Raw genomic sequence first — 25091 nt, forward strand, 5'->3', positions numbered from 1 at the left:
TCCCTGTTGGAAGACATGGTGGCCTCGCGCTATGTCTCCGCCGGATGCTCCCTCGTCAAAAGCCAAAAATCTGGGTGTTTTGTGTGATGTTGATCTTTCTTTCAGACCCCAGATTTTGGGACTGACAGGGAAATGTTTTGGCACCCTGAAAATGCTTCGGAAGTTTCTTCCTCTACTATCCCTGCAACATAAAAAAATCACTGTCCAAGCCTTGGTAGGCTCGCGTCTTGATTACGCGAATGCTTTATACCTTGGCCTTCCCAAATATTTGTTGGCACGTTTGCAGGTCGTGCAGAATTCGGCTGCCAGAGCTATCTTTGGACTACAGCGAAGGGCACGAGCTTCGGAGCTACTCGAGAGACTGCATTGGCTCCCGGTCTCTAAGAGAATTACTTTTAAGGTCCTGACTCTGGCCTTTAAAGCCCTCCACTCTATTGGCCCAAAATACCTTGGGAAGCGTATGGCCTTCTACGCTCCCAGAAGGACTCTGAGATCCGCTCTGCTGGCTAAAGCCGTTGTTCCTACCATCAGACGGGCACGTACTGGAGGTCGTTCCTTCCGGTGCCTGGCACCTCGATGCTGGAACGAGCTTCCCTTCTCCTTGAGAGCAGCCAATAGTTTGCTCTCTTTTAGAAGGGAACTGAAGACCTGGCTTTTCACTCAGTAATTCTTTGGCAACCTACGGTCGGAGCTGTGTTGTGCATTTTTTTCCTTTCAGTTCTCTTTGCCAAAGCGCCGGGACACTCCACGGAGTAGCCGTGCGCTATAGAAGAGACTTTTATAACATAACATAACATAACATAACATAACATAACAAGCCGGACAGCCTAAAACAATTAAATACAGCAAACAGAAAGCAAGCAAATGAGAGTTACAAAACACAAGCCAATGATAGGCAATTGGATAGATGCATTCCCGGGGAGGCTTTCAGAATGTCCCCAAGAAGTTGTTAGCAAATCAGAGAGCTGCACTTTCTGGTAGGCTTCGACCTAAAAAGGAGAAATTCGGAAAAGTGAAGCCTAAAGCAGTGGCCCACCAGTTTTGAAATTGAAGCACACTCATTTGCAGGCTGATGTACACATGTGACCAGCCAAAACGTTTTCACTCACAGGGCAATAGAGCCAGTGGCTGAAGTGGGCTGAACTACTGGCCTATGCTTTATGCTCTTGTGAGTGAATGCATAATGTGAATAATTGAAACAGACCAGTGGCTCACAAGGGATGACCGAAGTGGAAAGCATCCGCTTACCCCGCAGTCAGCACAACGATCTGCCTTTAGAAAACAGTCACTACCCCGACTACGACTACTACCATGCATTCCTTTAACCCGCAAGTCGTTACAATGACTTGCTTTAGGAGGCACAGTGTTGGACTGGATTAAGATTTTAAATCCAATGTCTTACCTAATGTTCCACGGACTGGAGTTGAAATAATAATTCATACTATTCCAAAGTCTAGTGCTTCCTAAAGCAAGAAGTAAAAACGACTTGTGTGGTATAGTAATGTGTGATAGAACTTTCAATACTTATGTGCTGCAAAAATCTATCTATCTGCTAGGTCCTTGCCTCCTATGCCCCAGCAACCCACACACTAGTCAGTATGACACTCGGTCTTTGCTCCTGAAACAGGACTATGCCCGATCTTTGGTTACATAATTCCAAAATATTTTGGAAAGAATGGAACAGGACAGTATAAGTAAAATAACATAGTAATTTGATTCCGAACTAAAGAAAGATGGTCTAAAAAGGTTATATTGCTCAATGTACCTTGCTCAACCAACAGGTCTGACTTCTCCCGGTTGAGCCGCTGCGAATCTTTGTTTGCCCTCTCCATTTCACGCTGGCACTCGGTCAATCGTTTCTCCTTTTCCCTCACAGTTCTCTGGTGGTTTTGATACATCTCATTTAGCTGTTCATCTGTTCCTTGAAAAACCTAGATGACAAGGAAAACAGTGCATCCAATTTAACTGAAGTCATTGATCTATTTAAAATGACCAAAATGCACTGATTAAGAGTAGAGCAGCCAGCTTTCTAAACTACCCATATTCATTTCGGTTATTTTATATTCCTGGCACTCACGTTGTGCAAAATCATTAAGGAATTGTAGTGGACCATAGAACATTATGGGGCAGATTTCGATGTTGAGCGGAATTGCTTCCGCCTGATACTGACTCGGTCCTGAGACCGACCAGCGCCCGGTCGGCGGTCCTGACTGCCAAATTAGGATGCGACCAAACACTGTTTGGTCGCATTCCTACATTTTCCTATGGTAGCATGCATTATGGCTATAAACCGGCCTTAATACATGCTTCCGTAGGGAAATGGGAGGTGTGGTTCATCCCTGATCAATAGGGGGGCACCATATGTGCCCCCTCAGCCCCCAACCGTAGGCCGCACACTCAAGGGGCTCTGCTGGGGGCCCCCAAACATGCTTTCCAACATGGTTTCCATGTCGGACAGGCCGGCAAGGAAACCATTTCTGAAACCATGCATCATAATCCCAAGGGCGGAAAGGCCAGCCCTTTGGGATTAGGAGCCAGTTTCGACTGGCTCTTTTCGCCTGTCGGAAGCCAGCCGGAATGACAGGTGTGAAAAGATTATTTAGGTGTTTGAATATTCAACGTTTGCTCTGCTACCCTTTTTTAGACTATTTAATACACTAGTTAAGATTAATTTTTGGTTTCCCTGTGCCAGCCCAAACAGTCCAAGGAGTAAAACGAAGACAGAAACTTAGAAACATAGGTTTGCCCAAGATTTCAGAGTTTTGGGGAACAAATGCAGTCTTAATTAGGGGATACAATGAGTATTATCATCAAGATAATTCTCTTGGATTTCACAGTATCTTTCAAACTAAACTGGACCTGAGGAGACAATATTCTGTTTGTTTTAGGCATCGTGGTCGCTTGTATAGCAAAAACAAGTAGAGAACAATCGGCCCTCGGAGAAGGAATAGAAGGCAGAAATGAGGACATTAGCCGTTTGGGAATAGGATGCTACACAAGAGTTGGCATATTAATCCAAATAGACAAACAATGGACTCATGTTGTAAAAACAAATATCGGAATGGTGAATGAAGAAATATCAGGCAAGAGTGTTGACTGTAATCTATGACACCGAGAACAATTCAAAATTGTGCCTATGATTTACGCATTATCAATAGCATAATGAAAATACATCTGGAATGCAGGATTCTTAACATTTTTGGGAAATAATAAAAATGATATAAAAAAAAACACTTTCAAGGTGAAAATACAACACAGTATTTAAGAAAAAGCCTAGAAAACCGTCGAGAAACAACCCCCCCGTCCCCCCAAAAAATAAAGAATTGGAGTTAACCTATAAAAAGTGGAACATGTATTATAATAGTAAAAATTCACAGGGAAGAATGGATATATGAATGGTCTTAATCTACGCTGGGTCATTCACACCCTATGAGTTAAACTACTTTGCTATTTCAATCTGTATTGTGCATATACGTGACAGAATTCTGTATAGATTTATTAAACGTTTATTCCACAATTGTGTACAAGTTGTATAGAAAATGTATATATATTTTCAAAAGGTTATTGTGCACGAGCCAGTGATCAGTGTGAAGGATTATCAGCTCAGTTTACAATCAATTCTACAACTATTAACCTACTGGAAAATATCAATGTTACAGTTGTTATGCATCAGTGAATAGGATGAGAGCGCCCTGGACTATACAGTGCTATAGTGATTATGTTTGGGAAAAGAAAATTCTCTTCAACCACAATGCACTAAGAGGCAAAACATTTGCAAACCTTTTCCATTTTCTCTTCCAGGTCCTTGTTGTCATTTTCCATCTGCTTCTTCCTGCTGTCCAGAGCTCGAATGTCATTGTCTAGACGCACTACTCTGGAAAGATTTTGTTCAATGTCAGCTTGTCGATTCTGAAAAGTAAACACATAACAATACCTGTATGTCAAGATATACACTCAGGTTTTCTCAAGTCAAAAGCAACAATGTCAGCAAACAAAATATCTTTTAAGTGTCTTTCTGTAAGAGGAACAAGCAGCCTCAGAAGCATTGAGGTATGAGAACAGAACACAGGCTAGTAAGAGGGGACGTGGCGTTCTATGAACTTTCCCCCAGATTCATCAAAGTCCTGTTTTGCGAGTCCTTAATAGCGATTTTTAAGGAATCGCTATTAAAGACTCGCAAAACGGGATGCATGTAGAAATCGCAATATTTTTTGCGATTTCTACTGCTTCCTTATTTGCGATTTGCTAATTGCTAATCGCAAATAAGGAATGGCTTTGCCATTCGGAATGAATGGGGAGTCATTCCTTATTTGCGATTAGCAATTAGCGAATCGCAAATAAGGAAGCGATTTCAAGGGTGCCAGGGTGTCCAAAGGACACCCTGTAGCACCCCTGAAATGGTAATGTACACTGGTGTTGCGCACACACATGTCCAAAGGACATGTGTGTGTGTAACATACAACTTAGAAAAATGCACTAAAGTGCATTTTTCTAAGTTTTTGCTATTTACCACGTAGTTAGACTTCGCGGTAAATAGCGGCCCCAGATTGCGAATCCGCAATTTTAAAATGGTTCATGAATTGCATTTAAGGAATCTCAAATTGAGACTCCTTAAATGCAATTATTCGCAATTTAGCGATTTCTAGAATTGCGATTTTTGCATTTGGGATGATGAATCCCAAATGCAAAAATAGCGCTCGCAAAGGGCCAGATTCTCAGAATCTGGCCCTTTGCAAGACGATTATGGCTTGATGAATCTGGCTGATAGATCCCAAATAAATTCTATATTCTAAAATGAAGCTTAAATGTTAGCTGAAGAATGTCAACATATTCCGTTTGGCAGTATTTACCTTGGATTGTTGATCAACATGAAGATAAACGAAACCTCAGGTGTAAACAAACAAGTGAGGGACAATACATTATTCTGACAGTTCAAAGAAATTTAATATTGCTACCATAAAACTAAAACATGTCAAGTCAAGTCAAGTCAAACATTTGTATAGTGCGCTACTCACCCAGAGGGTCTCAAGGCGCTTAAGGGGGATGAGTTCGCAACTGATCGAACAGCCAAGTTTTGAGTTGCTTTCTGAATCAGAGGTGGTTCTGTGTGAGACGGAGGTGGGTGGGGAGGGAGTTCCAGGTCTTGGCCGCCAGGTAAGTGAAGGATTTTCCTCCCATGGTGGCTCTTCGGATGCGTGGAATCATGGTGAGGGCTTGGTTGGACGATCGAAGATGGTGGGTGGGGGTGTAGAAGGTCAGGCGAGTGTTGAGGTATCTGGGACCTAGGTCGTGGAGTGCCTTGTGTGCGTGGGTGAGGAGACGGAACGTGATTCTTTTGTTGACGGGGAGCCAGTGCAGGTCTCTTAGGTGACCGGATATATGGTTGTGACAGGGTATGTCTAGGATGAGTCTAGCGGAGGCGTTCTGGATACGTTGAAGTCTTTTCTGCAATTTGGCTGTGGTTCCGGCGTAAAGGGTGTTTCCGTAGTCCAGACGGCTGGTGACAAGTGCTTGGTCTTCCTTGTTTCGGTGGGGATCCATCGGAAGATCTTTCGGAGCATACATAGGATGTTAAAACATGATGAAGAGACGGCGTTGACTTGTCTGGTCATCGAGAGGGAGGAGTCTAGGATGAATCCCAAGTTGCGAGCATGGTCCGTTGGTTTGGGTGCGCTGCCTAGGGCCGGAGGCCACCATGAGTCGTCCCTGGCAGAGGGGGATGAGCCTAGGATGAGGACTTCCGTCTTGTCTGAGTTCAGTTTTAGGCGGCTATTCTTCATCCATTCGGCTACGTCTTTCATCCCTTCGTGTAGGTTGGTTTTGGCGGTGGTTGGGTCTTTGGTGAGGGAGAGGATCAGCTGGGTGTCGTCTGCGTAGGAGATAATGTTGAGGTTGTGTTGGCGTGCGATGGATGCGAGGGGGCTCATGTAGACGTTGAAGAGGGTGGGGCTGAGCGATGATCCTTGTGGAACGCCGCATGTGACTTCGGTGGCCTCTGATCTGAAAGGGGGGAGGCGGACTCTCTGGGTTCTTCCGGCGAGGAACGAGATGATCCAAGCCAATGCCTTATCCTGTATCCCGACGTTCCTGAGGCGTTCTACAAGGGTGCGGTGGCAGACCGTGTCGAACGCTGCGGAGAGGTCCAGGAGGATGAGGGCCGCTGTTTCACCAGTGTTGAGTAGAGTCCGGATGTCGTCTGTGGCTGCGATTAGGGCGGTCTCGGTGCTGTGGTTGGCTCGGAAGCCGGACTGTGAAGGGTCGAGGGAATTGTTTGATTCAAGGAAGGCGGCGAGCTGACTGTTGACGGTCTTCTCTATGACTTTGGCGGGGAACGGGAGGAGCGAGATGGGGCGGTAGTTCTTAAGTTCGGTGGGGTCTGCTGTAGGTTTCTTCAGGAGGGCGCTGAGTTCGGCATGTTTCCAGCTTTCCGGGAAGGTAGCGGTGTCGAAGGAGCAGTTGATGATGTCCCGGAGTTGGGGTGCGATGACGGAGTTGGCCTTGTTGAAGATGTGATGGGGGCATGGGTCGGTTGGAGATCCGGAGTGGATGGAGTTCATCAAGCGGATGGTGTCTTCAGTGCTGATCGGGGTCCAGGTGCGGAGGGTGTTGGTGGGGGCTTCGGTTCAGTGGTGGGGGGGAGTGGACTGGTCGCCGAAGCGGTTGTGTATGTCTGCTATCTTGCTGTGGAAAAACGAGGCTAGAGAGTCGCAGAGGTCTACTCATCTCTACATCTACTCATTATTAAATTATTGTACATAGTTGTGCTTGAATGTAGCACGTTATTATAGTAATAATTATCTACAACTGGGCCCCTTCTTAGTCACTCATTTGGTGTCCCTTTTCAATAAATAAAAAACATGTTTAGAATTATTATTCAGGGCCACCTTATCAATACTTTAAGCTTAATGGCTGCTTTCACAAATGCTATCAGAACACTAGATACTATGGCAATTCTACACGCAGGTTTGAATCTGCAAGTATACACTAACTACTGCCGTAGTACATCTGGCCACTTGCTTTTTCCACACTGCCCATCAGTGAAAGCTTGGAAAGGGCACACACAATTTCTTGCACAACAATTAATTTTCTTTTACTTGAAAAATAAATTGCGTCTGTCATATTATGGCTAACTGTTCAGGCTACTGGAGGACAAATCACAAACCCTGTGTACCTCACATTCTTTGATATATACAGTGATTGTGACAAATCAAGCTTGACTACCTGTTGCGGAGGAAAAATAAATTATAAATCCTTATGCACGAACTGCACACAATGTGGAAAAAAACAACTTAGCATTTAAAGGAGAAAGGTTTTGAACAAAAACACTAAAATGTAAACAGGATCCTTGTATTCCACAGTACAAAATGCCCCCAGAAATACCCTTCATACCTATCCTCCAACCCTTCAAGTCACCGTAAGCTAGTCTAGCTTGCACTTTAGATCCTGCTGTTATTGTAACTCAAGGGCCTAGAGATGAATGTATGTACGTATGTATGTATGTATGTATGCAGTTGGTATTTATTAAGCGCATATATCACCCGAATGTCTCATAGCGCTAACTTCATCTCAGAAAAGAAAAGCCAGAAAGACGGGTGGACAGTGCTAGAATAGCCAGGTTATAAGGGATCTGCGAAATTTCTTGTGATCGGTTTCCAATCGGAGATGTAGAGGCAGTCTGTTCCATGTTTCAGGAGCAACTCTGGAAAAGGATCTGCCACCATTTCTGATTGTGCGGACCTTAGGAGATGTTTGCCGGTAGAGCGAAGGGTTCTTACTGGTTGGTGTTTTGTTTTTTGGCTAGATATTGTGGTCCTTTGTTATTGAGGGTTTTGTGTACCAGACAGCAGAGTTTGAAATGTATCCGCTTTCTGATTGGGAGCCAGTGTAGGGTCTTTAAACTGGGCATAGAGGGTGATCGAGGGAGCAGGTTTAGGACCAGTCTGGCCGCAGTATTCTGCAGGACCTGGAGCTTTGCAAGATGCTCTTCATTTATGGATGCAGGTAGTGAGTTTCCATAGTCCAAGCAACTAATGATTAGTCCCTGTACTAGGGGCATGCTGGAGGATAGTGGAACCCACTTGAATATTTTCCTAAGACTACGCATTAGACCGTAGCTAGTGCGGACCAAGTTGTTAATATGGTCTGACATGGAGAGCTTGCTATCTATTATCACCCCAAGATTGCGGACTGCTGTCTTGGGTGGGGGGCAGGGTCCCAAGGAGGAGGGCCACCAGTTGTTGGTCCATAGTTTCAGTGCATCACCAAATACCATGATTTCTGTTTTGCTGTTTGTCATCCAGTCATTTATAGCCATCATGCAGCGTTTGAATCTTTGTTTAGTGTCGGTGAAGTTGGGTCCTAAGGTGATTAATAACTGTGTGTCATCTGCGTACGACACTGTTTAGAAGCCAAAGGCTTTGATTAACTTGGCTAATGGGGACACATACAAATTAAAACGTGTTGGGCTTAAGATGGATCCCTGTGGGACCCCCTTGTCAATTGGTTGGCTCTTAGAAGAAAAGTTTCCTATTTGGACCTTGGAGGATCGGTCCATCAGGTAGCTCTTGAGCCAGTTCAGTGCGGAGCCCTCAACACCAAATGCGCAACATCTTAGTGCTGCTGGCTGAAAAAAATTGAAAGGACTGAAGTTGACTACTACTTTATTAAGTTTTCTTCACACAGTTGCAGAGGGACTATCAGTATATAAGGTTGCTATTGACAGAAAAGCCTCAAAACAATGTGCACTACTATCCACAGAAGTATGTTCTTCCAAGTAAATGCGCTCATGTTATACCTTATTCATCAGCAAGCAGCTGCAGTGCCATCCATCCAATACTTTCGAAAGGAAAACTGGTCTACCTCATACATAGAGCCTCCAAGGCCTGTCACCTTCTCCCTTTCCAGGATTTACAACCAGTCGGAACGTCCTAAGGGTTCAGGTCAGTAATACCGTCCATATGAACTTGTCTAAGATATGAATTTTAAATACTTTTTGGAAACCCAGAGGTTTTACATCTTTTAACATGACTTTGTGTGTCATATTATGAATTTAAAAAAAGCTGTAGTACAAGAAATGTTTTTCAGGGATCGTAACAGAATCAAGGAGCCTGATAAATCCTCAGCAGACTTGGCAAGCATCATTAGTTACCCAAAGGCTAAACAAGGGACCGGTGGGTTAAGGAATGATGATTACCCTAGACTGTTAGTACTGCCAGAGCTACAGCCTAAATTGCTGCCTATGTAGGGCATGAATGTGCCTTAAATCTCCCAACCTACACCAACAAATTCAAGCTAGCCTGGCTGATGAGTGGTGAAACTCCGAAACAGGTCCCAGGATACTTGTTTCTGGTCCAGGGAGGACCTGACCTGGCCTGGCAGTTCAGGCTGGACAGTTCCCATGGGGAGCAGGATCAAGACTGATTTGCATATGGCTGGGTCTAAGCTGGAATAGCGTGGCATGCAAAACAACGATGGATTTAACCCAGATCTTTGACTGGGGGTGAATGTTTGGTTTGTTCAGCATTCCGGCTATCATCTGTTCTTCTTGCACTGAATCTCCCATGAGACAGACAGCTTTCTAAAGTTCAAAGAATCATCATTGGACTGATAACTGGCTCTTTGTCAACTGATCAAACACATAATCTCCACCAGGAATTGAGAAAGCCATGTATCAGGCCCCTCCTACTGAAGAGGCTACAGCTCTACCTCGTTAACATCAGCAAAGTGCAGCCTTGGATCAGTTGCAGAATAGGCACTGGATACCAGGTTCACAAAATAGCAGCCGAGGCTACTGCAGATTGATATCCTGGTATCTAAATGTTCAATACTGTATATAATGTTCACCACTTGAGCACTATGCACATTTGTCACCCATATGCACTTTATGACTTTGCAAATTATTGCCTTTTGACAGTCTACCTTTGTATATGTATATATTTTTGAATTAAGTAATTTGGATATAAACTATTTTCATCAAAACATTTATCTCAGGCCTTATTCATTATGTGCTAAGATATCATAGTATTTGATCCTTTCATAAATCATTGTGCGTTTGAGAGCTTATTATTATTTGTCAGATTGCATTAATAGCATCCCGAACTAACGTTTGTTCAACCCGACAGAACCGCCTCTTGTTTAACCATCACTAAAGTTGGTCAGTTATTCCAAGATGACCTCTTTCTCACTCAGTTACAATTTCAGACATTAGGAAAGATTAATGCACTCAATAGATTTGCTTATTTTAGACTGCGGCATGCGTTCTCGCAATGGCCTGACATCCCCCAGTAAACCATAAGAATTTGCCCACCCACACAGATATGTCTTTCCATTATCAGGGGTGTTGGTCTCTCGCTAAAATAAGATGTCAGAGGACCTACGTCATTCCACTACTCTTAAAGAGAGATGGGAGACCGAGCTGATGATACCGCTTTCCAGCAAGATTTCGGGTTACTGTTAAGAAAAGACAAAGCGTGTTTCCACTAACTAGTGGTATAGACTCATCATGGGCCTAAGAGTGCGTGCGATGATCCACGTGATCCTGCCAACTTAATACAGGTGGTCAGGGCCTGCCCCCCAATTCAAGGCTTTTGATCTGAAGTTGCTATCCCAATTAGTGAAATAACAACTACTTCACTGCTGTGTGCACCACTCTCCATGTTCCTGGGCATGTTGTCAATATCCCCTAACCCAGGAGGAGATTGGTAGCCCTGTTGTTGGTACTAATGCGGCAATGGGTGTAAAAAGGTGTGCTTAAATGTTCCTATCCTTGAAGAACTGAAACTTCTGGCCCTACAAGATAAGCAGTAGCTTGACCCCTCAGTTACATACATGTTCAACAGACTCGGCCTTCTAAATTCTGGTCCAGCAAAGGACCCCAGTGTATTTTTTTGCCAGTAAAACACTTAACAAATCATAAGAATATTATGTCCACAGTCCACAACTACCCATTAAAGGATTAAAACATAATATATATATAAACACCCGCTCTATAGGTAAACATCAGTTAGAGTTATTCAACCTACTAGACACCTAGTCTCCTTATATTCAGATTATGGCAGAAACGTGGTTGACTGATTAATCCACCCCTGATATACTAGCTGCACTACCAGAAAAGTATTATCATTTACAGACAAACAGACCTTCTGAATAAAGAGGGGCCGGTGTGGCAGCAGCCATTAAAAAGTACCTTTCTTTCACCGCCATCTCTCCACTAGGGATTACACCAGCTGATAGCTATAAAGCTGGATTCTCCCACTTCTGCATTGGTGTGAGTACTTATTTATAGACCTCCAATAGCGATGCTGGAGTTTCCCAAAGATCTAGCAAATAGCATTGCCTCACTGACTGTGGATTACGCAAAACAAAATTAGAACTGGCGTTTTGAACTGTTGGCCAAACAAAGAAGGGGGGGCAAGGGCTCCATGGAATAGACTGAAATGCTACAGAGTTTGAACCTTGAACAACATATACATGTGCCTACACATATCAAAGGACATACACTTGATCAGCTTTGGTCCATTAAAATTTGTTTCCAGAATCTAGTCATTCACCCATACATCTGGTCAGACCATCACTCAATCAACTTTTCATTAAGTGACATTATTTACCCAAACCCTTGGCTCACCCCAAAATTATGACCATAAATTGGAATAGCACAAACTTGAGCTCCTTTCATAATACATTGGCACTCAATTTGCCTGCCATGACAACTATGAAAAAGAGATCTGTAATTGGCAATTGAAGGTAAGTAATACACATGCCACTTTTCAAATTCATCCCAGCCGCTCTCGGTGACATGAGGCATCTAAATGGTTTTTCACCGACTTAAAATTAGCCAAACTAAGAACGTGCCAGGCAGAACAGAAATGGGGCAGAACATGCTCACCAGAAAACAAGGAATTATTCATTCAGAACCTGACAGCCTATTAAAAAGCCATCTAAGACGCTAAAGACAATAAAGTAAAGGACATATTTAATGTAGTAGGGGATTTATCAAACCCCGACCGAGTAATACCTCCTATCATTCCCACTCAAACTGTGCGATGATCTAAATCTTTAAATTTTGTTTTAGATAAAATGAAGAAAATACAAGAGTCAATTGCCCCTAGCCTACAGTATATGAAAAACACACAGGAAGATAGTAACCCTACTACAATTTCTACCTTCCCATGCATAAACAAAGAACGGCTCACAGAATTACTAAATAAAGTAAAATCAGGCTCTCCTAAAGACGTTTGTCCCCCCCACATACAAAAATCTATTTTTACATCCTTCCCAGAAAGCACTCTCTCCTTACTGAACCTATCCCTCACACAAGATGTCCCCTTCGCCTTCAAAGAAGCAGTGATAATCCCGCTTCAAAGAAACCTAGCGTGAACCCCCAGCGGCTAGACAACTATAGGCCCATATCCCTTCTATCTTATCCTGCTAAAATTCTAGAGTCACATGTAGCTAAACAACTTTGTTCCTTTTTAGAAGAGACTAACTTCCTAGATCCCCACCTAGCAGGTTTTCGGTCCTCTCATTCCATGAAATCAATCATTTTAACTGTAGTGGATGACCTAAAAGAAGGGTCTGATAAAGGAAACACACAAGCACTGGTCCTATTGGACCTGTCTGCAGCATTTGATATAGTTGATCATGAAATCTTAGCTGATCGAATAGATGAGGCAGCTTTTAGGGGAATTGCCATAAAGTGAATGAAATCCTTAAAAAAAAAACTCAATCAGTCTATCTCGCATCCTATAGCTCTGCTATAGTTAGTACGAACTGTGGGGCACCACAGGGCTCTCCCCTGTCCCCCCACCTCTTTAACCATAACATCCGCCCCCTGATACATACCTTACATACCTTACATCAAATGAAGGAAAAAATCTATAATTATGCAGATGATATGCAGCTGATTTTTATAATTGACAAGACATCAGACTCCAAGGGGCTCTTCAAGAATACCATACTATTCATCAGAGACTGGATAAAAAGCGACCAGTTAAAATTCAACTCTGATGAAACAGAGATTGTCATCGCCAACAATAAATTAAATTACTGGACTCCTATTTACTGACCAAAAGAGTTGGGTCCCCCACGGTAAAAAGTCTTGGCATCCAAATTGACGCAGACCTATCCATACAAAATAAACCTGCCAGAATTATCTTTCAACAGCCTAGACATTTCCACACAAAGCCGCTGATGAGGGAGCTTCATTGGCTCCCAGTAGCACAGCGATCCACGTTTAAAACAAGATGTATTATCTCCAAAGCAATCCACAAGAAAGGTCCCAAATATTTATCCACAAAGATCCACAGATATTCCCCAAAACACAACCTTAGATCTGCACAAATGAATGTACTGGTGCTCCCGAGATTCAGACGCAAAAGGATGAGAGACGCTAGGACTCCAACTCTGGAACTCTATGCCTTTAGCAATCAGACAGACAGCAATTTACAGGTGTTTTAGAAAAAAAATTGAAAACGTGCCTTTGTATTCAAGCATATAGCTAGATGAACATTCAGCGGTGGCCACTAACTTAGCGCCAAGTGACCCGTTGATGTATGTGCGCTTTATAAATCCCCCCTAACATAACATAACATATCCTCAAACACCGTGATTGGCTTGCGATCTTACATTTTGTAATAAAGAGGTAGAAACATTTTCATCACTACCAGTTCCAAAAGAGAGGCCTAGAGATATATGGAGACCTTACTGGGAATATATGCTACAGTTAATTCAGAATGACAAGCTGTGATTGGTCGCCATGCTTCCACCTGAGTAGAGGCCTGGCCCAGGGCCGCTGATGGACCCACGAAAGCAGCAAAACATTGCCTTATTCAGTGGATCTATGTATATTGATTTTGCCACGGCCAACTAAGTCAGGAAATGTGTTTTTGTTCATTGATGCCATGTTTTCCTAAATACCTTTCTTCTCAATGACCGGTCGACTCGTAAGTATTTATTTTCCTTTGTGTATTTTAGTTTCTGTATGAATTAGTTAAAAACTCAATAAAAAGTATTCAAATAAATAAATAGGAACCAATACTAGTACAAAAATAATCCCTAAACCCGGTCCACGAGGTCGTAAGGGATAAATTATCCAGATATCAGTGGAAGGAGAGGGGTAATTGTAAACAGGCTAGTCTCAAGAGTTAAGGAACCATTGTTCAGGAACACCAGTGATGAAAAGTTAACTTGCAGAGACAGAATGTAAAAAGAAATCATCTGTTCCAATAAGCAAAAAAATGACACAAAAACATGGGATGCCATGCTCCGCAGACACTCAAATATATATCTATTGTGAATGAAAGCTTTTCAAATTTCCCAAAATATAAAACAATAGTAAACATTATAAAGCGCTAAGCTTAAAGAGAACTAAAAAAAAAAAAAAAAAAATTAACAAGTCCATGAAAATTACCTTTAGAGGCTCCAGTTCATTTTCAATGGCTCGGACATTCTCCTTGGAGGCCGCCAGCTGTGCTTCTTTATTGCCAAGAAGCTCCTTAATCTCCTGAGCTTTTCCGCGGTTCTGCTTGAGATACTTCAGCTCTGTCTGGCACTCTTTCACCTTCTGGCCCTGCTTTAGACGCACCACACGCAGGGTTTCCAGGGCCTTTATGTACCTGCCAAGAAAGATTCCAATTAATCATTAGAAAGCAAAAATATACCGCCATCCAGTGCAGTCCAAGGCACCGCATTATGGGTAAGTATAGGCGAATTTTGCGAATTCGCGGTTTACTAATTCGCAAAAATATCCACGAATTCGTGGATTTCCCTGCGAAATCGCTGATTTTTTTGCAATAGCACTATACTCAACTGGAGTACTTTCTACTGGCTAATCAGTAGGTGCTACCTCGTTGGGTAAATGTATTGTGCTTTTCCTACACTACAGCTGCGTAAAGGCCCAGAAGAGTTGTCCAGTCACCACGTGTGTCTGTAACTTTGCCACCGCGCCCATAGGCGCCGAGGTCCCTCGAGTGAGCTGTCCATCACAGTGGGGGAAAGGGCGGGAAGAGGTTGCATAGCCTAGTCTGTGTGGGGCCGGGCTTCTGTGCGAGTTCATATGCCTCTTGTTTATAAAGGGTCAGACACCGATCAGAGCAGCAGATGAGGAGAAAGCAGTAGGTGCTACCTCGTTGGGTAAATGGATCGTGCTTTTCCTACACTACAGCTGTGTAAAGGCCCAAAAGAGTTGTCCAGTCACCACGTGTGACTGTAACTTTGCCACCGCGCCCATAGGCACCAAGGTGCCTCGAGTGAGCTGTCCATCACAGTGGGGGAAAGGGCGGGAAGAGGTTGCATAGCCTAGTGTGTGTGGGGCCGGGCTTCTGTGCGAGTTCACATGCCTCTTGTTTATAAAGGGTCAGACACCGATCAGAGCAGCAGATGAGCAGAAAGCAGCCTCCTGGTCACTGGAAGTACAGGGGGATTGCGCTCGAGAAACTCGTGGATGCCTAGACATCCATCACGGATTACAGCTATTTGTAGACTGTAGATTTGGGGAGAAAGCACACCTGCCTAGCATCGACCGTGCTCACTAGATTCTTGGGCTGATTATAATGCGTTACTGAATTTGAGCTTCAACTCGGGCACCTTCTTTATTTATATCTGTAAGTGCTTCCTGCTGAGGTTTAATTTTTGTGACAGGAGCCTCGTTGCCTAATTGTAACTATTCTCTGACCCTGCTTCGAGGGTCAGAGCAGGGTCAGAGAATAGTTGCAAGTAGGCAACGAGGCGCCGCTCAGGAAGCACTTGCAGGGTTTCAGCAGGTACCCAAGTTGAAGCTAATTTCTTTGTAACCATTTTGTAAATGGTTACAAAGAAATTAGCTTCAACTTGGGCACCTGCTGTAACCCTGTAAGTGCTTCCTGGAAACAATTGGTCCCGCTAGCGGATTCGCGGATTTTTCCGCAAGTTCGTGGGATTCGCGGATTGCGAAATTGCGGAAAATCCGCTAATTCCGCGAGCGGAACGCATTTTCGGCCTATACTTAATTATGGGCCCTTCCTCTAAGAACGCAGCTGTCACTCTTTCGGTTTCTGCTCAGAGTCACCGCTATGGGGATGCTCCCTTATTTACATATTCCTTCAAAGTTTCTAGTGGCTGCTCAAAGCCAGGAGAACGTCATGGACCAGCATGCTCTGGGCGCTCTTTAACCTGTCCTTTCCACTCTAAGCTTAGGAAACAAATAAGAAAAGCAGTGGTCTGTGAGAGGGAAGCAGAAAGGTTTGGTGAAAAATGTAGGGAGAATGGTACAAGCTTCACCTCCTCCTAAGTAAGCAGGTTGCGAGTCAACATTCAAATTTTAAATGGGCTAAATTGGTAACACAGTGTTATGGTCAAGCTGTGTTCTGCACGAGAATGGACAATTGATCACTAAGGAATGCCTTCTACTGGGCATAATCCATATCCCAGCCAAGGATCTGCAGTGCCTGGCTCAAAATGAATATAGCATAGAAGACTGGGTGTGTGTGTGTAACACCTGAGTGAAGCAATAATTTCGAAGTTGGTCAAGAATAGTATATGGTGGTCAAAAAACCAGAGTAGATTTAAGACTTATTTTTATCACAATATTATTGCATGCAAGTGAACTTAAATTGTGCTTTAGATTTTTGAAAAACACCTATACTGATGTCTAGGACTGGAAAATATCAGATTAGGTAAAGTAAATGGAATATAGATCGATGTAACCGTCTGACTGTGTTTCGTCCCATTTTTTAAAGGGGTTCATGTACTACTGAGGGCAACCGCATGGGCTAGAAGTTTCGGGGCAGAGTCAGATGAGTGAGGGATGGAGGCAGGGCAGAGTTTTGGTTTCTCATATTTGACAGATTTATTAGTTATAAAAAGGCTCTGTGGGGCAGTGAAATGGCAGATGTGAACAGGGTTTCTGTTCCACTGTTCCATACACCTTAAATGAAATGTGAATAGTCCCAACAGTAAGGATAAACGTGTGGCCGTGTTGGAGTCCACTGGGAGCTAAATCCCTGCTTAGTGATGCTGCAAGCCACTCACCTATTTGGATCACAATGTAATTTTGTTTAGGCCATCATGGTTTCTCGAATATGTACAATAGAGTTTACAAAGATAGGTTGACCTTTCGTTACATGACCACAGTTCTTTGGTGGCAGCTACGGCAGACTTTTTAAAGAAACAAGCCCATGAATGTGGGAAATGCTAATGGAATCTGATGAAGTAAGAATCTTATCGACGGTGTATGGGGAAGTTGACTGGGGTTATTTCTAAGGGAGCAAAGCTTCCACAGTTGGGTGCTTTACATAGGACTGTCTCCTTGATTAACAAGCATTAGCATAGCCAATAGGTCTCGCCTTTGGGACCTTATAACAGTTTAGCCATGCAACAGTTGATGTTGTTGCACCAAGGATATTGGGCTTGCATACCTAACCACTTATAAGGTCCCAAAAGCGAAACCTATTGGCTATGCCAATGCTTGTTCTTTATACAGTTAACGAACGTATTTGCGATAGGGCAGAAGCTAACTAGCGCTATATTACTGTAATATGCTGTCCTGCAGGTGAATGCCGTATACATATTCTCCACAGACAGAAGTTTTTGAACGTATTACTAAAAGGCTAACCAGAATTTTCTCTTGTTCATCAGTCTCTCAAATGAATTGCTTAAAATGCAATCATATTAATATTTAAGTGGTCAGGTGGCCCGTGACTGCATTCTAAGTGCTGTACACCGCCAAGCAGGGAACTGCAGTTTAAATCCCCTCTCGGTCAGACACAGCAGCGTCTGGATGTGTCCTGCTTCAGCCTCAGTAGAGCCCCAGGGCAGAAGCAGCTGCGCACCTTAGGAGCTGGGTGACATACAATACTTCTAAAGAGGAGTCGGAGAATGGTGTAACGGTTTATTTACTTATATGTAAGTAAGTCCACATTTGTAAAGCGCACAATCACCCGTAAGGGTCTCTAGGCGCTGGGGGCCGTCGGGAAGATTAAGCGAGCTATTGCCCAGAGTCACATGGTGCTGGGCTAACCTGCCGCCGGAGCCGGGGATCGAACCGTGATCCCCAGATTCCAGAGTCAGTCGCCCTGGCCGCGGCGCCACACCTCTTCCATATATGAATTTCTTTTAAGCAGGAATATATAGCGTGAACTCCTAGACCCACTGGGCAGCAGGGCGCTTTGTACAAATAAATACATGCGTTGTAATTTAGGAAACATTGCGTGTTTATATACAAATAACCGTAGAAAAAAGTTCTTGAGGGGATTAGCACCCATTGAGACAACGGAATGTTTTTAAAGGTATTACGGGAGCTTCACTGGTATAATTAAAACTAGATTCAGCTTCACTAACTGACAAAGGACAGTGGTAATCTTTTCAATTCGGGTTGCGGGTTTGAAGCATTAGATGATCTGTCTCCTAAACAGGCGAGAGAACGAAGCGAGTCCCGCCCTATTTGTGCATTACAATTAGACGGTGTAATTTACTCGCCTCTTTTTAAGTCTAGTTAAAGAAACAACCTTCCCATTAGAATAAAATATCACAGCATGTTGTCTTTTTCTGGCCGCTGGATAGGCACATCTGTGTTACTTGTTTTGAACCACCCCTCAAATAGTATGCATTGTTGGTCAGTCAGGGGTTGACAGCTAAACTATCAGGTGAAGTAGTACAGGGCACCATAACACTGGGAGGGCAGGGGGTCTGGTCCTCGGCACCTCTGCACCCTAGGGCAGCTCCAGGGGCAGAGAATGTTCATGTTCAGACAGCATTTCTATCGGTTTCCGCTTTTGCCTTGGTATTCTTAAGGGTATTGAGAGCATATTTTAGTGAAGATATGCCAGAAAGCTCTTGACTATTATAGAATGCATAGCTGACACGAGGAGGAGGGCAGCCAAGCCTGTTTAGGTTGCCTGTCTCACTGACTGAAGCATCCTGCTAGCCTCGAGTAAGACCCAGGTCTTTTCAATAACCATCTTGCTTTAGGTTGTTTTGTTAAAAGTGATCTTTGATCCTACAGGGACTCTGACAGAAATGTCAGCTACAAACATGGTCAGGTATTATTTGACTAAGTCACCAACATACATTATCTGCTAGTAATGTTAGTTTGTAAATAAAACAAGTAGAGTTGACCAAAATGATTCTTAACCTGTTGACCGCGGCGAGAATTCCGCCGCGGCGCGGGTGATTTATGACTGGGCGAGGTTAGGACAGCCCCTGGCCGTCCTCCGCACACGCCCACCGTGGCGTCAGATGGCCGGGGGCCGCCCGACCCACGCAAAGGGTCTTCGCCCTGTGGTCCTGCACATTTCGCCCCTTCCCCACTGATGCCTCCTGGTACCACCCCCATGAATAATGCCCAAGCTGGATTGGAGAGATTTAAGCAAGCAAGCCCACCTTCCTTAGATGTTTTCTTTTTTTAAATGTGAAAAGTTGTGCGTTTTATAGCCCAATGTTGGCTACATTCATTAAAAAGCAATTGGCTCTGAAATGGCCCAAAGATTGTTGACACTTTGGTACTAGCCAGTGACATTGTGTTGAAAGCAGGTCTGTGCTTTGCTTCTTAATAAAAACATTAGGAAACCACGTTGTGCCACATCTAGCTGTCCATTTAAGTAAGAAAAATGAAATGGCCATAGCCATGAATTGATCTTCTGTGAAATAAACTTGTTAAAATTCTCCTGGCCAACAGCCTTTAACTGCGGGTATATGTGGTTAAATGCTTCAGCTGGCTCAGCAAGCACATGTCCAGTAAGAACTTGCCATGTCTGTCCTTACAAAACCCTGACCTGCCAAAACATAATCAATAGAAGAGCTGCTATTTACAGAAAGATATGAAGTGTAGCTGCAGTTCAGCAGTGAGCGAGGAGACTGGCACAATTACAAAACCATCTCTGCGTACTTTAATGCAGAATAGAACGGTCAAGTGTTTTGTCATACGTATCTCTTGACATCCGTGTTTAGCTTGCCTCTAAGCACTCCACTCCCGGGTTGCATATTTATTGAACATGTGAAGAGAGGAATAATGTGGTTTGCCCAAGGTCACACAGTTTTGTCTTATTGTTGTAGTAGGAAAATCCTGAATTTGATCCCAACTTCACAGATGGGAACTAAGCCATTAAAAAACAAGTTGTGCCGACTTCTGCATGTGGACTCTTTCTAACTGTTTCTGGTGCATTACACTTCCCCTCATGGATCGGTGCAAAGGGAAGATATCCCTCCCCAGCCAGATATTCTGTGGCATTGGTTATGGGAGATTGTTTACCTAATTTTACCAACAAGTTCCAGATGGTTTTAGGAGGTCTGACACGGAGTGAAGTCAGAATAGCTAGCAAACCCCCCCAAAAGGTGTTGTACTCTGGCCTTACCTGTGGCTCGAGATTAGAATGGTGGGAGAGAGAAGTTGGAGGAGTAATTAGGTGACTATAGAAAAACCAGGCTGCAGTACTACAGAGACCGGGAGGGAGATAGCAGAGAATGCGGTTACCTAAAAAAAACAGCACAAGCGTGCGCATCGCACGGCGGGAGGGGGTTTGCGGGAGAAAGCAGCAAGGCGCGATGATTGCGACCATATGGTGCCACCATATGGGGCCATTCGCTCCCGCAAGGAAATCGCCCCTAAAGCTGTGCCAATGGCTAAAGGTCTCTTTCCTATGCAGCGCATGCACGCTGCATAGGCGAGACCTAAAAAGGAGTTCAAAATACTGGCTAAAGCCCTGGTAAATAGTTATGGTTCCAACTGGCTGACAAGCTCCTTGAGCCCGTCAGAAGCCAGCCGTAATGACCGGCCGGTTTCAACTCTGACCGCTGTATTCGCAATATGCGGTAGGAATTGAAACCGAAGATGTCAGTTGGAAAGCCTCCAACCACAGTTCGGAGGCTTTCAGGCTGACATCAAAATCAGGACCATAGTGCTAACACAATGCCCAGACTGTTGTTTAACACACTGAAAAGGGAGATATTGATTTGCAGTGCTCTACAAAATGATTTTATACCAGAAAGTCTTAACTGCAGTCAAGTTCTGTAAGAGTTAGCTATAGACAGGTGTTAGACTGAAAATGCATCTGGTTGACGCTTTCTAGCATTATGCGAGTTAAGTTAGCATTTGAGGCACCATTTTGTATTCAGCTGCCTGTCTGCCTCAGCAGAAAGCAGCCTTGATTGTTTCTCTTTATTTTTCAAGGTTGAGCTTCGCTGCACTAATGAATAGATTATTCTTTTTTTGCATGCCTTTCCTTGTAGGTAGCCCTACTCCCACTCTCAGAAAGAAGGGCACGGGCTGAGTAAACTTGAAGCTAAGATAGTGTGTTTCTGGTCTCAGGATGGTAGCTCGTCCTTCTCTGCCTCCTTTGTTAACCTGCTCCAATTGGAAATTTCCAGTCTGAGCGGGTCCTGTTGGGTTTTGGAAAGGTATAATATCTGATGTTCTGTTGGTGAGGGTCAGTCCCTCTGCAGCTATTTAAGGAGGCTGGTCAGACCGGACTCCACTCGAACGCATACTAATAAATAATTTTGGTTTGTATTCTCTACTGTCTGACCGACTGTTCATTTGTATGGAAGGCGGAGAGGTGGTCGTCAGTGAATCGGGTGGCCCTAATTGGGTCACTTTCTTCAGTTGTGCCCGAACAGGTACCCCATCGGGTGAGTGACCCATCTTTGCCCGTAGACGGGTGAGGAGGACGGGCCACATTGGGTCGGACGGGTGGATCAGGGATCCCTGCATGAAAGAGTCTAGGACTCGCAGCTGCCCAGTCTGTCTCACCGGACGGTGCCTCTGCCAGCAGTCATTTCATCTGGGGTCCTGAACGGCTTCGATCTGATCGTTTGGTCCGAAGAGTCGGCAGTGGAGAATAACTTTGTTTGACCTGTGTGCATCAGGTGAGTTTGCTTTGGGCCATGGCACCACTTTGGCTTGAATTCGGTACGGTCTGAGGATCGTATTTGGACAAGCGCTTGAATTAGTTTGGGTTCTTTGTGAACATGGTATTGTTTTGATCCGGGTTTGGTGAGGTCTGCGGACCAATTTTGGAAAGATATCTTCATATATATATATGCTTGGCATAGATAGTGAAAATGCTTTAGTTTCAAGATGTCTTGTTTTAGTACGCTATGTTGTGTGAGTTGTCGTTTTTCTACTGATGCTCGATTGGAGGAAAGCAGCTTGCGCCTCTAGAGGGCACCCCGAACTTTGACATGTATGTCAAACATGGCCTTGGCCCTATTATGTTTAGTACATTATGGCACAAATATACAAGGGACAATGCTGAGTTGCAGTGGCCGTTAACAGGTACCTTTGATGAACAAAAACGGAATGTCCTGCAGGATAAATGGTTTGTAAAACGGAGTAGGCAGTCGATGTTTGATTATCTCCAGGTATGGCAGAAGGAAGCTAAGCAGAGGTGAATGAAAGCAGAAAAAGAGGCCCGGAAAGCGAGAATGCTTTTGCTGATAGAAAGTTTCGATTGCAATGTGACAAATCCTATGTTGCCTGGGAGGAAGGTGGTACATTTGTGGAGGAATGGTTAGACACCCGACCTCCGCCTCTACATGCCCCGCAGAGAATATACCCTCCTGTGCCCCAGTCGTCTGTCTCTTCTGCCCCTGCTGTTTCTGCTTCTTCTGTTATTGACTCAGTGGCTTTAGCCGCTGTGCCTCCTGTCAATTCTGTGACTTTGCCCTCCGCGCCTGCGATAACTGCTGGCCTCCCTGATATGCCTATTGTGTCCATGTCTTCTTTTTCTCCAGCCCTTATACTCACAACACAGCCATTAACGACATTGATGCCTACTCACTCAGTTACTACCCCTTCCCTCTTCCCTCACTCCCCGGCGGTACTAGGTAGTGGAACACCTGTACGGGTACTGGGGGACAGGGAATGGGCAACTACTAGGTAGCGTTTGGGACAAATTTTAATATGATCTGATAGGGGGGAGGATCAAAGAAGTGCAGCAGCAAATCAGGCCGCTCAGTGGGCCCGTCATCCCATCTCTAGTACTGAAGATGTGTGGAGTGTGATGAGAGATTAAGAGCTTTTGGTGCAACAGCATGCCCTCAAGCACATGTCGGCTACATTGATTGGGTTGTGGGAACAGTGCTTCAATGCTATAGTGCCCCAGATTATTTACATGAGAGATAATGTATATGTAGCTGGTATGGCACCTGAGAATGGTTTTCGTAAATGTTGCGACATTGGTAGCTTACCGAGGTATGCTGTTTGAGAAGAGCCGAATACAGTGTCCCAGTTTCCGATGAGGGAGGTCCCTCCCATATATCACCCTGAGTTGCCAGAGCTACGAAATCAGCATGCTGCTGTCATTAGACCGAAGGTAGAAGCCCGTTTTCAAGAACAGTGGGTTTATACCCCATGGAAGAGGCATGAGGAGTTATCCCTTAAGACTCAGTTACCTGACCCTAGAAAAAATCTGACTCCATACTAAAAGGTATTAACAGAAGCCGCGTCATCAACAGCAATGAAGCTTGCCGATATTGAAATGTTCTTTGGTCTGCTGGTGCCCGTCAACATTTGGAGGCAGGTGCACACGCAGTAGAATTGGGTGGTACATAGGACCAGATTAAAGCATGGGATATGGAAAGGAAGAATGGAGAGAAGCCACAGGCTGAGATACTAGCTTTACCCGGTCAAATTATTACGTATATGCACTCCCTTATTCCTCCGAGAAGGGTTGATTAGGACAAGTTAGCGGCATGTCGTAGGAAGAAAGATGAAAGTGTGTCTTATTGTTTCACATGGTTCGAGGGGGTGTTTTGGGATTTTAGTAGACAGGATTTGTCAGTAGAAGGGGGTGTCCGGTTGTCAATAGATTGGTTATGAACTTGCTCCCAGAGATTGCAGCTCGGTTGCAGGCTTCGGCGAGCACTTGGACAACATCCTCCCCTTACATTATATTGAGTATGGCACAGTATTATGAGCGCAGGGAGAACAAGGAGAAAGAGAAGGTGGAAAAGAAGCATAAGAGTTGAAGACAAAGTTGTTGCTATAGCAAGCGTCCAGTGGTAACAGTAGAGGACGTGGAGCTGGTCCGGCCCGGCAGCTTTCCCATACTAGAAGGAGCACTGCGCAAGTGGGGCCGAATCAGTGTGCGTATTGTAAGGAGAAGGGGCACTGGTGCAGCGAGTGTCCGGTGTTGTTGCAGAAAGTTGCGGCACCCAGTGGACTAGGTTCCCGTGGGCAGGGCCGTGGAGCAAGTGGTCAGGCTGGGGCTCGGGAGGATGGGACATCGCAGGGTCGCTCTGATTAGAATTACTTTGATGACGCTCGAGGGAAACAGTATTACCACAATGATTATGATCTGGATGAGGTGACAGGGATGTCTCACAGCTAGGTCAGACAGGGACAGAGTGAGGGACTAGTTCAGATACCTGTAGATAAACGCGGTCCTTATGTCAACGCAGATTTGCAGGGCTTTGTCAAGAAATTCTTAGTGGACACAGGTGCAATGAATAGCTCTGTTTCTCGTTCGCTGGTCCCTCGGGTAGCTCTGTCTGGCAAAAATAATGTTTCAGTAGGCTTTTCAGGTATACCGGTTCTAAGCCCCATTTCTAAACCTCTTGCTAGGACTATCGGTCCTTTTATTGTACATTCGCAGTTCTTATTGACATCAAGTTGTGTAGAAAATCGAATGGGCTTGGATTTATTAAAGAAGTTGCAAGCGCAAATTTTTTGTTCTCCGGATGGTGTTTACATGACAATGGGACTAAATGTGACTAGCTTTAAGCAGTGCCTGTCCAAAGATGCACCCCTCCCTGCTGAGCTCCAAGCTGTCACGCCCACTTTGTGGGCAACAGGTGACACAGATGTAGGATTCCTGCAAATTCCCCCGAATCCATTAAGGTTAAAGATAACACCATCTTGCCCCGTATTCCTCAGTACAAAATGCTACAAGCAGGAGAGCAAGCTTTGTTGCGCATTATACAGGATCTTATTGAGTCAGGGGTGGTTGAGGAGACAACATCGAATGTTTGTAACAGCCCTATTCTTCCTTTGGTAAAAAAGACATTTTCAGACTCCCCCGATGACAATCCAAATGTTTATCGTTTTGTGATTGACCTGGGCGCAGTTAACAAAGTAGTGGTCCCTAAGTTTCCAGTGGCCACTGACATTACTGCCCTTCCCA

The 25091-nt window shown here is 44.4% G+C and overlaps 1 protein-coding gene across 2 annotated transcripts in view; it reads right to left on the reverse strand.

Moving 5' to 3' along the window:
* RAD50 (RAD50 double strand break repair protein) overlaps nt 1-25091 on the reverse strand; it is a 507735-nt gene that overhangs the window by 359268 nt on the left and 123376 nt on the right. For both annotated transcript variants that reach the window (XM_078653096.1, XM_078653097.1), the window contains exons 6-8: nt 14408-14612; nt 3781-3909; nt 1766-1931 (exon numbers count right to left, since the gene is read on the reverse strand). In XM_078653096.1, the coding sequence (XP_078509222.1) occupies nt 1766-1931; nt 3781-3909; nt 14408-14612 (500 nt within the window). The remainder of the gene's footprint in view (nt 1-1765; nt 1932-3780; nt 3910-14407; nt 14613-25091) is intronic.

The sequence above is a fragment of the Lissotriton helveticus genome, chromosome 7 (assembly GCF_964261635.1).
Source record: "Lissotriton helveticus chromosome 7, aLisHel1.1, whole genome shotgun sequence".
In the NCBI taxonomy this organism is placed as follows: domain Eukaryota; kingdom Metazoa; phylum Chordata; class Amphibia; order Caudata; family Salamandridae; genus Lissotriton; species Lissotriton helveticus.